Below are 13615 nucleotides of genomic sequence, written 5' to 3' on the forward strand. Positions count from 1 at the left end.
CCCATTTTCTTCTTCTTCTTCTTCTTCTTTGGGGGTTTTATGGCGGTTGGCATCCAGATCTCCTTGCTGCTTCTGCACCATCTTGATCCTTTCTGACCTGCTCTTAATTCCCACAGTTAATCACCATAGCAATAAATGCGAGGCACGCTGAATTACTTTCCTCACTTTCTCCTTGACGGAATCTTGTGAGTCTTCTCGCATCAGACATTTTCAGTGTCCCATAAGTCCTCGTCTTCCACTGACCTCGGTACGCCGCTTATTACCCCCTTTCACACAGTAAATGACACCCATCCCCACTCCTTGTTCTTTTGATGGACCGGGCCGAGTTTATCTCCAACAAACTTTCCAACCTCGTGCGAATCTTTGAAGATCTCATCCTTTCCTTTGTCACTGCTATCATTCCTACTTGAAACCTCTCATCTGTTTTTCCTGCCTGGCTGCCATCACTTGAATCCTTCTTCCTTTTCACAACTCCTCTTGTGTCTTCCTCGTTCTCCACACTCTCCTCTGACTCCATTTCCCCTCCTCCACCGTTAGACCGACCCTCTTCTCTCTCCTCCCATTTCCTCTCTGCAGCAGCTGCTTCACCCTCTCTGCACGTTTCACGCAGCTCTACGAGACCAGCTTAAAGTAAGAACCCTCAATTTCGCCTTTTGGTTACAAAGTTAGCAGCTTGCTCACATGACAAAGTTCATTTTAGTGTCCACATTTGTTTGTTTGGAAATGGTTCATTATTGAAAATTTCCATATTAGCAAGTCAGCGTTATGTAACGCAAAAACAATTATCTGAATTTAAGCGAAAAGCCCTCTTTTAAAGCTAGAGTGTATAGCGAAACATGCAATTTGAGTATTGATATTACCTAATGTTTGCCTGAAGCCTTCATGTCTCGAGATTAAAATGTTAGTTGCACGCTCTTGCAAAGTCATAATCCACAATCCTGTTGTAATGTTTGCATCAGGGCTAAAGCTCATAATAGTTACCCCCGTGCAGATGAATGCACTTTTATTATTTTTCTCTTATTTGACTTTTTGATTTAATTGTTGTATCATTTGACAATTTAAAGCTTTTTTTACATGGTCATAAGACAAAGTGGCAGATTAAGTTCCCACATTTCACGTCTTCTCAATCAAGACTAAAGACTTTCTTTTTACCACATAATTAAATCAAATGTAAGGCTGTAGATTAATAACTTACACTAACTGTTTTATTTTCTATTTAACCTGTTAAAAACCTCTTTATATTTCCCTATAATGCTTTTATGTTTCATGTAAAACACTTTGAAATGCCTTGTTGTTTAAAATGAGCTACACAAATAAACTTGTCTTGCCTTACATCACAGTAAAAAGTGTCATTTTATGATTGATGCTTAATCACCAGTGAACTTCTTGATTCCAGTTAGATTAAATAGCCAATTTAAATAATATAAATACAACAGTTCTGTCTCTGGATTTATCACCATGACTCAGCAAATCTCCTCCTATTTGTTTGACACTTGTGTATGTTTTATGCTTAATGTGTGGCTATGGCTGTTTGTTTTACTGCTGTTAATGAGCATTTAATATGCGAGTTCATTCACTGGTGTCTCTCTGTACACAGACATGTCTCCCAGGTGGCTGTGGTAACGGGCAGTAACAAGGGCATCGGTCTGGCCATCGTCCGAGCGCTCTGCAAGCAGTTCCAAGGAGACGTTTACCTCGCCGCTAGAGACGTGTAAGTAGCTCAGTAGGTAACACCTGGACCAGGCTACATATACAGGTGCATTAAAAATAATATAATATCGTGGAAAAGTCCACTGTGAGAACCAGACTGATAATGAAAGGCTCAGGAAACCTTTGCAGAGTTAATTAGCTGATTAAAGTTTGACATTTATGTATTATAAAAAAAACACTTTTCCATACTGAAGTATTGTTTTCAATGAGCTGTAAGTGTAATCATCAAGACTACAACAACAAAAAAAGGCTTGAAATATTTCACTTCATGTGTATTGAATCTAGAATATATGAAAGTTTCACTTTTTTAATTAAATTATCGAAGAAAATGAACTTTTTTGATGATGCACATGTACAGACAAAGATAATCATATGATCACACCCCTAGCAATCGGTTATGTACACATGAAAACACACAATAAAAAAGAGAGAATCTCCTGAGGATTAACCACAAATGTTTGGCAGATTTTGTGTTCATGTAGATTCCCATCAGTCAGAGTAAGAAGCTGATAGCGAAAACATGTTTTAAGGCCTTTGAAAATCCTTTTAAAACGCTTTAGGCCTCTACGCAGTCTGAGAGCTAAAATAAAAAAGCAGGAATTGAAGATTTTAGTAGACTAAGCTCTGTAAGCCCATTTGTTCAAGGTCTCGCCAACAGATCTTTTTCTTATCAGAATTAAGACGAGATGAAAATAAATCCAAATGTTTTGCAGCGGTCGTGGTCAGGAAGCAGTGGCGTCTCTGGCATCAGAGGGACTGACGGCCTTGTTTCACCAGCTGGACATCAACGACCTGAACAGCATCACCACCGCCGCTGCGTACTTTAAAGACAAGTACGGAGGAGTGGACGTGCTCGTCAATAATGCTGCGATAGCGTTCAAAGGTAGGATTACAATGATCCATTCATCATCTTCAACCAGTTATCTGTTCGCACGGGGGCTGGAGTAAATCCTAGGTGACATTGGGCGAGATGCGGGGTACATGCAAAATATATAATAATACATTGATATATCTGATCATTTCAATGTTAATATAACTACCAAAAAATGGTATTCAAATTATTCAGTAGTATATGGTTTGGAGCTTTTCTTGCTCTCTTCAGTGGCAGACACAGCTCCATTTGCGGTCCAGGCAGAGGTGACCCTCAAGACAAACTTCTTCGCCACCAGAGACATGTTGACTCACTTCCTGCCGATCATCAAAGCTGGAGGTAAGGACACAGATCTGGACCAAGTCTACTGTCTGCTCCATAAAGGGGCTTTATGTAGTTTTTCAATGAAATCACTTATTAATAAATAAAAATGACTTGACTTATTGGCAATGGGCTGTAACCTCGCTTAGAAATTAGGCACATGCCTGTTTTTTCTGTTGATTGGAACAGCCCCTATTCTGCTTTAAATGTGAAGGCACTGGGTTGGGATGTTCAGAAAGGCTTGAGGCTCGGAGAGCATCAACGCCAAGCAGTCAACGTTATCTGGCTCAATATAGTATGTAACGTTATGGCTTTCCACATTACTGTACCACCGGTATTATGTCAGTGTTTATTTAGCCTGCAATAAAAGGATGTAACGGTACAAAGCAAATTTCTATATTAGCGTTGATGCAAGGCAGGAGCAGCCAGTTAAGGTACAGTAGCACGGATCTACCGCTTCGTAATGTTCAATTTAGATTTATTGAAGTTTTATTGATACTCAGTATACAGCTTCTGCACTGTCTTAAAAGTGGTGGTTCTACTCAGCTTTCCAATTTCAAGAGTTTGTTGGGTCTTGATTCAGAAGTTTTTAAAAAAATGAATAGTGATGTGGGCGAGTTAAATTTGGTTAATTTGAATTAGCCATGGTTCAAAAGTTACTTTGGAGAATCTAAAATAGCTGTTGGTAAAATATGTGATCACATCTTTCTCCAAAACCTGTACCCGCTGTCTCTGATGTATCAGAAGCTCCTGATCTTGCCAAAGTTGACACATTATTAACATTATAACTCATTAGAAAATTACATCAAATGGACATGTGGGTTTGTGTGTGTATTTCAGGCCGTGTGGTGAACGTCTCCAGCTTCGTCAGCTCCCGCGCTCTGAACCAGTGCAGCGCAGCCCTCCAGGAGCGATTCCGCAGCGAGGACATCACAGAGGAGGAGCTGGTGGGACTGATGCAGCGTTTCGTTGATGAGGCCAAGAAGGGCGAGCACAAGCAGGGCGGCTGGCCTGAAACGGCTTATGGAATATCCAAAACTGGACTGACGGTAAGGTTGAGCGAAATGACGTATATTCCGAGCAACAGTAGAAATGCGTCCACGGGCAGAGATTTGAGCTATCCTTTAGTGTCTCTGCTACATATTTGCGGCGGGCTATGTATCTTGTGAATCCAGACGGGAGAGCGGCAGTTGGTGGCGGTGATATCCTTCAATGCTGGTTGGCCAACCTTTGCAGGTGAAATTGTAATGTGTAATGTAATGTGTCTCTGTGTTTGTGTCTTCAGACCCTGTCCATGATCCTGGCTCGCCGTCTGTCCAAGGAGAGACCGCATGACGGGGTAATCACTGAAATATAACAACAAACAAGAACCATCTATTCGCTTTAATTCGATTTAAGTGCTTTTTTGTGAGATATATATATATATATATATATATATATATAAGTAATGTTTTTATGTTTTATGTAAAGCACGTTGCCATGTTGTTGAAGGGTGCTGTGCAAATTTGACATTTGCCTTTGCCTTGCTTAAAATAAACTCATATCATAAGCACTGGGAGGTTGGACAGAGTCATCAGAAACAAATGACAAATTTAATCACCTACAACATCTGTTTGTCATCTGTTTTACAGATCCTGCTGAACGCCTGCTGTCCAGGCTGGGTGCGCACCGATATGGCCGGTCCGAAAGCCCCCAAGTCACCAGACGAGGGCGCTGTCACTCCGGTCTACCTGGCACTGCTGCCCCCCGGGGCCACAGAGCCTCACGGAAAGTTTGTCTCTGATAAAGAAGTTCAGCCGTGGTGAAGGTGTTAAAGACACCTGAGGGTGTGAGAGTAACTGAAAGACTGCTAGTGTTTCCACTTGAGCACTACATTGCCAAAACCTTCGGATTCATTTTGCCTTTGGTGGTCGAAACATTTCTATATTTATTACATGGAAAATGGAAAACTTGCCTTAACTGGATGAAACTCAAATGTTGTGAAAATAAATGGTTTTCTGGCAATAAAAATGCTGTTTTACAGTACAATGCTTTTTTTTCAGGAAGATGTTACATTGCTTTTGCTCATAATTTGAATAGATAACTACCAAAAAGTCCTAAAAGGATGTGTTTAGAAACCAGCAAATTTGACTGTTTATAAATGTGTCCAAAAATGTCTCAGCATAATATGTACTGTACAAACATGTGTCCTAACTTACCAGATGTGTGATCAAATTTCATGAAAACATTTCTGTGTTGAACACAGTAGTATGATTTATTTACAGGATCTTATCTGTACATTTAAAGACCTCCATTGTTTTTATAATTCAGCCTGTGATTTTAGAAATAGGCCAGTGAGCTCATGACGATAGTTCCATTGCAAAATCTGTCAACCTAAAACATTTTGTAACAGTCACCCATCAAAGTCTGATAGTACATACATACAAACACCCCGAACATGCCACAGAGCATTTAGTACATTTTTTAGTCAAGCTTCCTGCATTATGATCTAAATGATGGTTTCAACACCTCTTTTGTTTGGAACAATTTTGTTAACCTTTTGCAGTCTTGCTTTATTTGCTTATATGCTGATCTCCATGAACATAATAACAATAAAGATCCTCTCTTGTACAAGAAACATCATACTCCCCAATTAATTTTCTTACAAATTACTTCAGAACGATCTACACTGCTAGTTTATTAGGTACACCTATCTTAAACTAATGCAGTTAATACCCTGCAATAAACCCTTACTTTGTATCTGAAGGTTATCATGATCAGGTTTGGACACATTTTAGAGAGGTATTGATTAAATTTTGTTTTGGAGCCTGTATCATGTGGTGCAGGAAATTAATGTGATTTGTTTCTAATAGTAAGTCCAACCCATTTATATCAATGTGGGTAGAGTAAATAAACTCTTTCTACAAAAACTGAACATTATATCTTCATGAGGGTCATATTTATTTCATGGATGTTGCATTAGACTACAATTGTTCTACCTAGCTGTGTGCCTAATAAAATTGCTCAAAATACGGACTTTTAATTTAATTGTATGCTTTAAGTGTACTTTTGCTAAGCCAAACTAACGTACAGCCTACATGCGCTTTGTATTAATGTTAGTGATTTATACCAAAACCACTGTTAAGGTGTCTCTCCTACATCAAACACCACAACATACCCAACACGCATCTATCACCAAAGACAACGCCACTGTGTGTTTTACTAAACGATACTATGGGTACATACAGACAGAGTTAAACACCTATATATTATACGCCGTTGCATTTTTAACATTTTACTGAATAACTTGTGTGCAAAGAAGATGCTTAGAAATTCCTTAGTGTAACCAGCTCCCTAGCAACATATTTCTACATCAATTTACATACAGAACATGTTTTACTATATGATAGTTTTTATAATTTTAATTAAATAAATGCAAATATACTTTATGGTGCCTTTAGTTATTGTTTACTATTAACAATGTGAGTTGTCGTGTGAGTTCATTCAACTGCTTCTTGTGAAGATGGGGTGCATAGTTTTTCTCCAAGTTCACAAGTAGGAAATCCGACTTCAAGTGGCGTTCCAGGATAGTTTTTGTAGTTGGAGGTCGGGAAGTGATGCTATTGGGGAAATCCTTTATACATAAATGTCAGGTTCTTTAAGACTAAACCCTGCTTGAACTACTGAAAGAATGAGATAAAATGTTTGAATAAGTCACTGAAACTTGTCAAAAACAATAAAGCTCTTAACTTGGTTTAATTATTAAGCAGATTTAAGTTAATCTGAGGTAGTCCTACCTTTATTTGATTCTATTTATTTACTTTTTATTCTGTCATTTGATGTCCCCTCTGTTCCTTGCTTAACCTGATGGAAATGATGTAGTGATATATAAGACGTGCTCTCATGCTGCGTTCAGGGCAACTCGGAACTGGGAAATTTCCAACCTCCAAGTAGAAAAACTATCCTGGAACGCCACCTGAAGTCGGATTTCCAAAGTATTCCCAGCAGCCGAATGATATCACATAACAATCACAGCACACATTGTAAATAGTAAACAATAACTTTATAGTCAAAGTAAAGCACCTAAAATGCTTTGAGGTTGGAAGTCGGATATTTCAACTTGGAAATTTCCCAGTTCCGACCGTCAGGAACGCGGCATCAAACCTCTGTTGCTAACTTGTTTTTCCGGGTATGCGCACCGACACTGCGCCGCACACCTCCAGCATTCCTCCCTTTTCCTCCAGATTTTATTTCCGCAGCAGCTTCACCTCCTCCGGACGTTTCACGCAGAACTACGAGACCAGCTTGAAGTAAGAAGCCTCAATTTCATCATCGAGTTAGATAACATATGATTGCTGACATATAAATGTGCTTTTTAGTATCTGATTTATTTATCTGAAAATGGGTTTGTCCATTTAGCCTGACGTTACTTAAAAACTCTGATCTGAAATCGGGATAGAGGTCCGGTCTCAAAGCTAAAATCTACATTTTACTCTTTCGCGCACCGTAACTTTCTTATTGCGCACAGTTGCAGGTGTTGTGCCGACTTCTGCATGCATCCTCCAAGTAGCTCTTTAAAAACGATATATTTGTGTGTTCATCAACGGTGATAAAAGGTTCAAAGTTTATATTTTATAAACGTTGTGATCATCATATCATCAATATTTTATTATACCAAGTAGAAGTAGCATTCCTTGAGATTGAGCATAAATCTGTGGAAATAACCGCATTTGATCAACCTTAAGTGGTGGATTCATTATCCTGCAGGACAGATGTTTTAGGCTACCTGCCGACATTTGCTTCCACCTCTTTTCTCAGCATATAAACGGTAACTACCTCCCGGGAGCTGCATGCAGTAGCCAACTCTGCACAACTCTTTTCTACCCTCTCCATAGCTGCATTTCAGGATCTCCGGCCCTAAATAAACTGCATTACCCAGGAGGCACTACGTGACGCTCACCTGTTCACCTGGGGGAAGATCAGGCGTCTTTTACTCAAACATGTTTCAACTTCGCTCGTCAGTGTAACTTTCCGTGAACCGACCAATCACAGCCTAGACATTAAAAACAAAGTTGACTGGCTACAGCAAACTTTAGAAATGTTGAACTCGTTCTGCATGAACGATCACGAATGGGGTGGTGATGGCGCAGTGGGTGGGATAAGACTCGCATCTGGTGTGTGAGACAATGTAAACCTTTTTTATTGCACAAGGATATTTAAGAAATAACACCCCCCCCACCCCCCACCCCAAAATAAAACTGACTACTTGTGACAAGGTATTTAGTATTATCAGATAACATAATGAATACATTAACATTAGCCCCAATCAAACCTTAACCACAGTGGTGTAATATCAGAAAACAGGTTTATTTGTGACACAGCAGCTGACTGTGAATGAGGACCTACTCACACCTTTTCCCCCTCTTCAAACACAACTAAAATGTATAATGAAAATGTATAATTTCATCAGGGCTAAATAGTTACCCCCATGCAGATGGTGTGACATTTTACGATTGATGCTTGATCGCCAATGAATGGCTTCTTGATACAAGTCAGATTATAGCCAATATAAAGGAAACCGGTCTGTCTCTGGACTTGTCACCGTGACTCTGCAAATTCATTTTCAGTCTCCTCCTAATGTGTAGCTATGCCTGTTTAGACCTTATTTTTCTGCTGTTAATGTTCATTCACTGGTGTCTCTCTCTACTCAAGATATGTCTGCCAGGGTGGCTTTGGTAACGGGCAGTAACAAGGGCATCGGCCTGGCCATCGTCCGAGCGCTTTGCAAGCAGTTCCAAGGAGACGTTTACCTCGCCGCCAGAGACGTGTAGGTAGCTCATCTGTTAACACCTGGACCAGGCTACATATACAGGTGCATTAAAAATATCCTGGAAAAGTCCACTGTGAGCATCAGAGCCAGACTGAGAGATTAAAGGCTCAGGGAAGCTTTACAGGTGTTTTGAGTTAATTAGCTGATTAGAGCTCTTCCCAGATAAAATTAAAGTCTTTATTCTAAAATTCTAATACATTTTGCGATACTGAAGTTTTGCTTTCCATGAGCTGTAAGTGTAATCATCAAGATAAAAACAACAAAAAAGCTTTTTAGATGCCCTGTACAGACAAAGAAATGACAGATGCACCTACAATTAGGAGATCATATGATAGAAAATAACAACTCTGTTCATTTGTTATGTGCACATAAAAAAACAAAGAATTAAGACAAGATGAAAATAAATCCAAATGTTTTGCAGCGGTCGTGGTCAGGAAGCAGTGGCGTCTCTGGCCTCAGAGGGACTGACGGCCTTGTTTCACCAGCTGGACATCAACGACCTGAACAGCATCACCACCGCCGCTGCGTACTTTAAAGACAAGTACGGAGGAGTGGACGTGCTCGTCAATAATGCTGCGATAGCGTTCAAAGGTAGGATTACAATGATCCATTCATCATCTTCAACCGCTTATTTGTACACGGTTGCAGGGGGGGCTGGAGCCAATCTCAGCTGACATTGAGAGGCGGAGTATACCCTAGATAAGTCGCCAGTTCAGATTACAATAATATATAAATATATTATCAATTCAAAACATGATTCGTATACCAGTATTGGTATTCAAATCATACAGTAGTATATGTTGACACATAATTACTTTTTATTTAGCTCTGCTTTATAACTTTCATTAGTTTCCTAATTAGACAGTATTTCTGACGTTTGAAGCTGCAGCTGTGAACTGAAGGAGCCTGTTACGTAACAACATCTTGTAAACTCTCTCTCTTTCTTGCTCTCTTCAGTGGCAGACACAGCTCCATTTGCGGTCCAGGCAGAGGTGACCCTCAAGACAAACTTCTTCGCCACCAGAGACATGTTGACTCACTTCCTGCCGATCATCAAAGCTGGAGGTAAGGACACAGATCTGGACCAAGTGTACTGTCTGCCTCTTAAACTCACAGCTCAGCGCACACAGCCTACTTTACAGTTTTTAAAAACAATTTGGCAGAATAGTGAGAAGCAGAGTGGTTGTTCTACTCAGCTTTCCAATTTTAAGAGTTTGTTTGGTCTTGATTCAGAAAAAGTTTTAAAAGGATGAAAAGGTTCATTTGAGTCGGCCATCGTTCAAAAGTGACTTTTGATGAAAAAAGGCTGTTGGTGATAGTCTCCAAACCTGTACCTGCTCTCTCATGTTTCAGTAGCTCCTGATCTTGTCAAAGGTGACACATTATAAACGCACTCATTAGAAAATTATATCAAACAAATGTGTGTGTATTTCAGGCCGTGTTGTGAACATTTCCAGCATCGCTGGCTCCGGCGCTCTGAAGCAGTGCAGCGCGGCCCTCCAGGAGCGATTCCGCAGCGAGAACATCACAGAGGAGGAGCTGGTGGGACTGATGCAGTGTTTCGTTGAGGAGGCCAAGAAGGGCGAGCACAAGCAGGGCGGCTGGCCTGAAACGGCGTATGGAATATCCAAGACTGGACTGACGGTATGGTTGGGCAACATGTTGTATTTATTATGTGACGGTAGAAATGTGCCCAGAGATTTGGCACCTGCTATCCTGAGTGAAATTGTAAATAAAGAGCAGGAGGAATTGTTCCTGTTTGTATGGAAGTTCCAAATAAAAGAGAATAAAAAATCATAAATAGTATGGTATGATTATTCTAAACTGTTAATGTTTAATGATATATACCATGCCTGTGATATAAAATGAAATACTGTGACTCATCAGACGATCAGTCATCTCATCAGTCGAGATCAAGAACGAGTTTGCAGGTCTTAAAATGTAAAGGGAAATAAAAGCTGAGAAAATTTGGTGAGATGCTTCTCTAATGCCACGTTTCCTTTCATAGAGACATTGGTTATTCATGTGTGTCTCTGTGTGTGTTTATAGACCCTGTCCATGATCCTGGCTCGACGTCTGTCCAAGGAGAGACCGAATGACGGGGTAATCACTGAAATCTAAACAAGAGCCATCTATTAGTTTCTTTTTAACCACTTTGTTCAGCAGTATCTTATTAAAGGTTGTAGCAATAATGTTAATTGGACTTCATATACTGTCATATATTTTTAACAATTTATTGTGTAAAATCTGCTTCACAACAGTACAGACACTCTTATCACTTGCTCATCTTTTATTTGTGCTACTTTTACGTTCTTGTCTCAAACTACAAAACTTTTAAGGATGTTTCCTATTCAGTATAAACTAAATCATTGTGAGGATAATTCATGAAAACTCTGGGTTGTCATTAGGTACTTTGAACTACCTTCTGCTTCCCACAACATTAACACGACCCAAACAGTCGTGGACTGCTAGTAACAGAGCCATCAGAAACAATCCCCTACAACATCTGTTTGTCATCTGTTTTACAGATCCTGCTGAACGCCTGCTGTCCAGGCTGGGTGCGCACCGATATGGCCGGTCCAAAAGCCCCCAAGTCACCAGACGAGGGCGCTGTCACTCCGGTCTACCTGGCACTGCTGCCCCCCGGGGCCACAGAGCCTCACGGAAAGTTTGTCTCTGAGAAAGAAGTTCAGCCGTGGTGAAAGGGTTAAAGACTGTGTGTGACTGTGTCTGTGTGTTTATTTCATGTTCTTATATATCAAAAGGGACTTAAACCTGAATGCATCTCAAAATCAGAAGTTGAGGTCCACACGGGTAGAGACTGCTTATAGAGGGGGTAAGACTTGGTTTTAGGGTTCAGGTCAGGGATGGAAATTAACACCAGCCAAATGTGGGTGGATTTTCCACTTGGGGGCTTAAATGTTGGAAGGCCACCCGCCACATTGGCGGTTAAATGTATTCGTCATGATATCACCATATAATTTCTATTTCACGGTAATTGGCAGCAGACCTTCTGCCAAAGGTTCTTGTTTGTTGTGTGTCGTACTTAAATTGGTCCCTGATATACCAAGGGATCTAAAATCATGTAACACACGGATTAAAGGGCTTCATTGGTTGTTGTTTATGTTCGTTTCATGGTACTTGTGTTTGATTGGTGTAGATTTGTAAGGGGGTGGGGCGTAAGGGGACAGGAGTCAGGAGGGAAAGGGGGGAGAGTGAGACTATAGCCGCTTTCATACGGAGAACAATGCAGAAAAAATATCCGCATATATGTCGCATTTAGTAATACAAACTGAACACAAAAGTTTCCAGCGTTATCCCACAACCATGTGTGCTTTCACATAGCGGCCCGGCTTTGAAAAAGACTGTTATGTGTAACACAACACCGGCATGTCGGCTGTGGCTTTTCACACAGAGATCCGCCTCTCTATCTCGTCTCTGTCACCAACTTTCTGGCTCTGTACCTTTCATACAGTGTAGATTGGCTCAGTACCCCGGTGAAATAAGGCAGCGTGAAAGCTGCTAGTTTTGGGAGCTCATTAAAAGTTGTAGTTGGGAGTGTTTTTAGCTTTTAGCTGGCTAGCCACCTGCGTAATGTGGCAACATTTATCATTGCCAAGAAACCAACAAAACAAAGAAACAAAGCAAAGGAAGAGGAGGCTGAAGCAAAACATAAAAAAATAAAGTTGGCGGTCCAGTCTAGTATCTGATCCACTGTCAGATCTTATGGTCCTGCTGTCCTCCCCAGAGATCAAGAGTATGATCCATAGGCTGTATAAAAAAATGTTGATCCCACAAAAGCTGTGATGCTGTGGCACCAGGACTCTGAACCAGGAGGCAAACTGAGGAGTCTGAGAAGAGTTAAGCTGAATGATAAAGCATGTTTAAGAGTCAGTGATGAGATTTAAGTTGAATGATTAATAAGCATCTCGTAAGTAATTATATTTTTTTCCTTAAAAGTCAAGTACATTTAATAGCAATAATATAACTTTGCTTCAAATTTCAGTCTGGCCTCTTCTTTAAGTTTGTATTCGACATAATATTATCTCAATTAAAAGAATGGAAACAAATGTATACGTGACACAAAAGGCAATTTATTATTTTGGGCGGTAAAAAATACGTTTGGCTGGTGTATTTTTTCATCTACCAGCCACCTTGGCAGGTGAGCTGAAAATATAATTTGGGTTAAGGTAAGAGTTCAGGTTAGGCATGTCCTTATGATGGTTGAGGTTAGGGCACAGGCAAAATTTTCCATCCGAATAGAAACATGACACAATCTGGAAAAACTATTACAATATTTAAAATATTAACCCAACGAGTTTAGTGGTTAAACTAAATGGTGATGGACATAACTCCATAATTACTCTTGTAAGGTGTGTGTGTGTTTGCACCTGCAGGGTTATATGCAACATTAAACCATGAATCTGTATAGGTGCTTGCTAACCGTTGGTGTTTTTGATAAAACAAAATGTTCGCTCTGTGTCATTTTGACTTTGGTGATCAAAAATTTTGCACATGAAAATGGAAAACTTGTCTTAACTGGATGAAACTTAAATGTTGTGAAAATAAAATACTTTTCTGTGACTAAATGCTTTTTTAAAGCACAATGCTATTTTCATGAAAATGTTACATAGCTTCCATTTTGAAAAACAATAAATACACTTCAAAATCAAAAATGCTTTCTCCAAATTGACTGCATGTTTTTCTTAAGATGACACGGTCTTTGGTCATGTCCCAGTCAGCAGGCGGAATTATGTTTTGTGGGAGGGGTTTATATGCTTGTAATCAAACCTTTAGCAATACAGCAGTCAAGACGTCAACGAAAGAAATTAAGTTATCAGAGAAGGTTAAAAATTAAGAGCAACTGAACTTTGTTGAAGATGGACGATGTTTCGTCCCTCATC

The 13615-nt window shown here is 40.0% G+C and overlaps 2 protein-coding genes across 2 annotated transcripts; both read left to right on the top strand.

Moving 5' to 3' along the window:
* Nucleotides 1–242: 242 nt before the first annotated feature.
* LOC119913181 (carbonyl reductase [NADPH] 1-like) lies at nucleotides 243–5519 on the top strand (the record flags this gene model as incomplete). Its single annotated transcript, XM_038732534.1, has 8 exons — nucleotides 243–247; nucleotides 577–630; nucleotides 1598–1711; nucleotides 2424–2593; nucleotides 2813–2920; nucleotides 3743–3951; nucleotides 4188–4241; nucleotides 4534–5519. Coding segments are annotated over 8 exons (888 nt in total), but the record flags the coding sequence as incomplete, so codon positions are not given.
* Nucleotides 5520–7098: 1579 nt separating this feature from the next.
* On the top strand, nucleotides 7099–13387 carry LOC119912980 (carbonyl reductase [NADPH] 1-like). The gene is made up of 7 exons (XM_038732279.1): nucleotides 7099–7191; nucleotides 8594–8708; nucleotides 9133–9302; nucleotides 9669–9776; nucleotides 10147–10355; nucleotides 10761–10814; nucleotides 11240–13387. The coding sequence occupies exons 2-7, from the start codon at nucleotides 8596–8598 to the stop codon at nucleotides 11411–11413; spliced, it is 828 nt and encodes a 275-aa protein (XP_038588207.1). The 5' UTR covers nucleotides 7099–7191; nucleotides 8594–8595; the 3' UTR covers nucleotides 11414–13387.
* Nucleotides 13388–13615: the final 228 nt, after the last annotated feature.

Source organism: Micropterus salmoides, unplaced genomic scaffold, assembly GCF_014851395.1.
Source record: "Micropterus salmoides isolate LMB-PRFRI ecotype aquatic unplaced genomic scaffold, ASM1485139v1 Ms_hic_scaffold_2, whole genome shotgun sequence".
NCBI classification, from domain to species: Eukaryota; Metazoa; Chordata; class Actinopteri; order Centrarchiformes; family Centrarchidae; genus Micropterus; species Micropterus salmoides.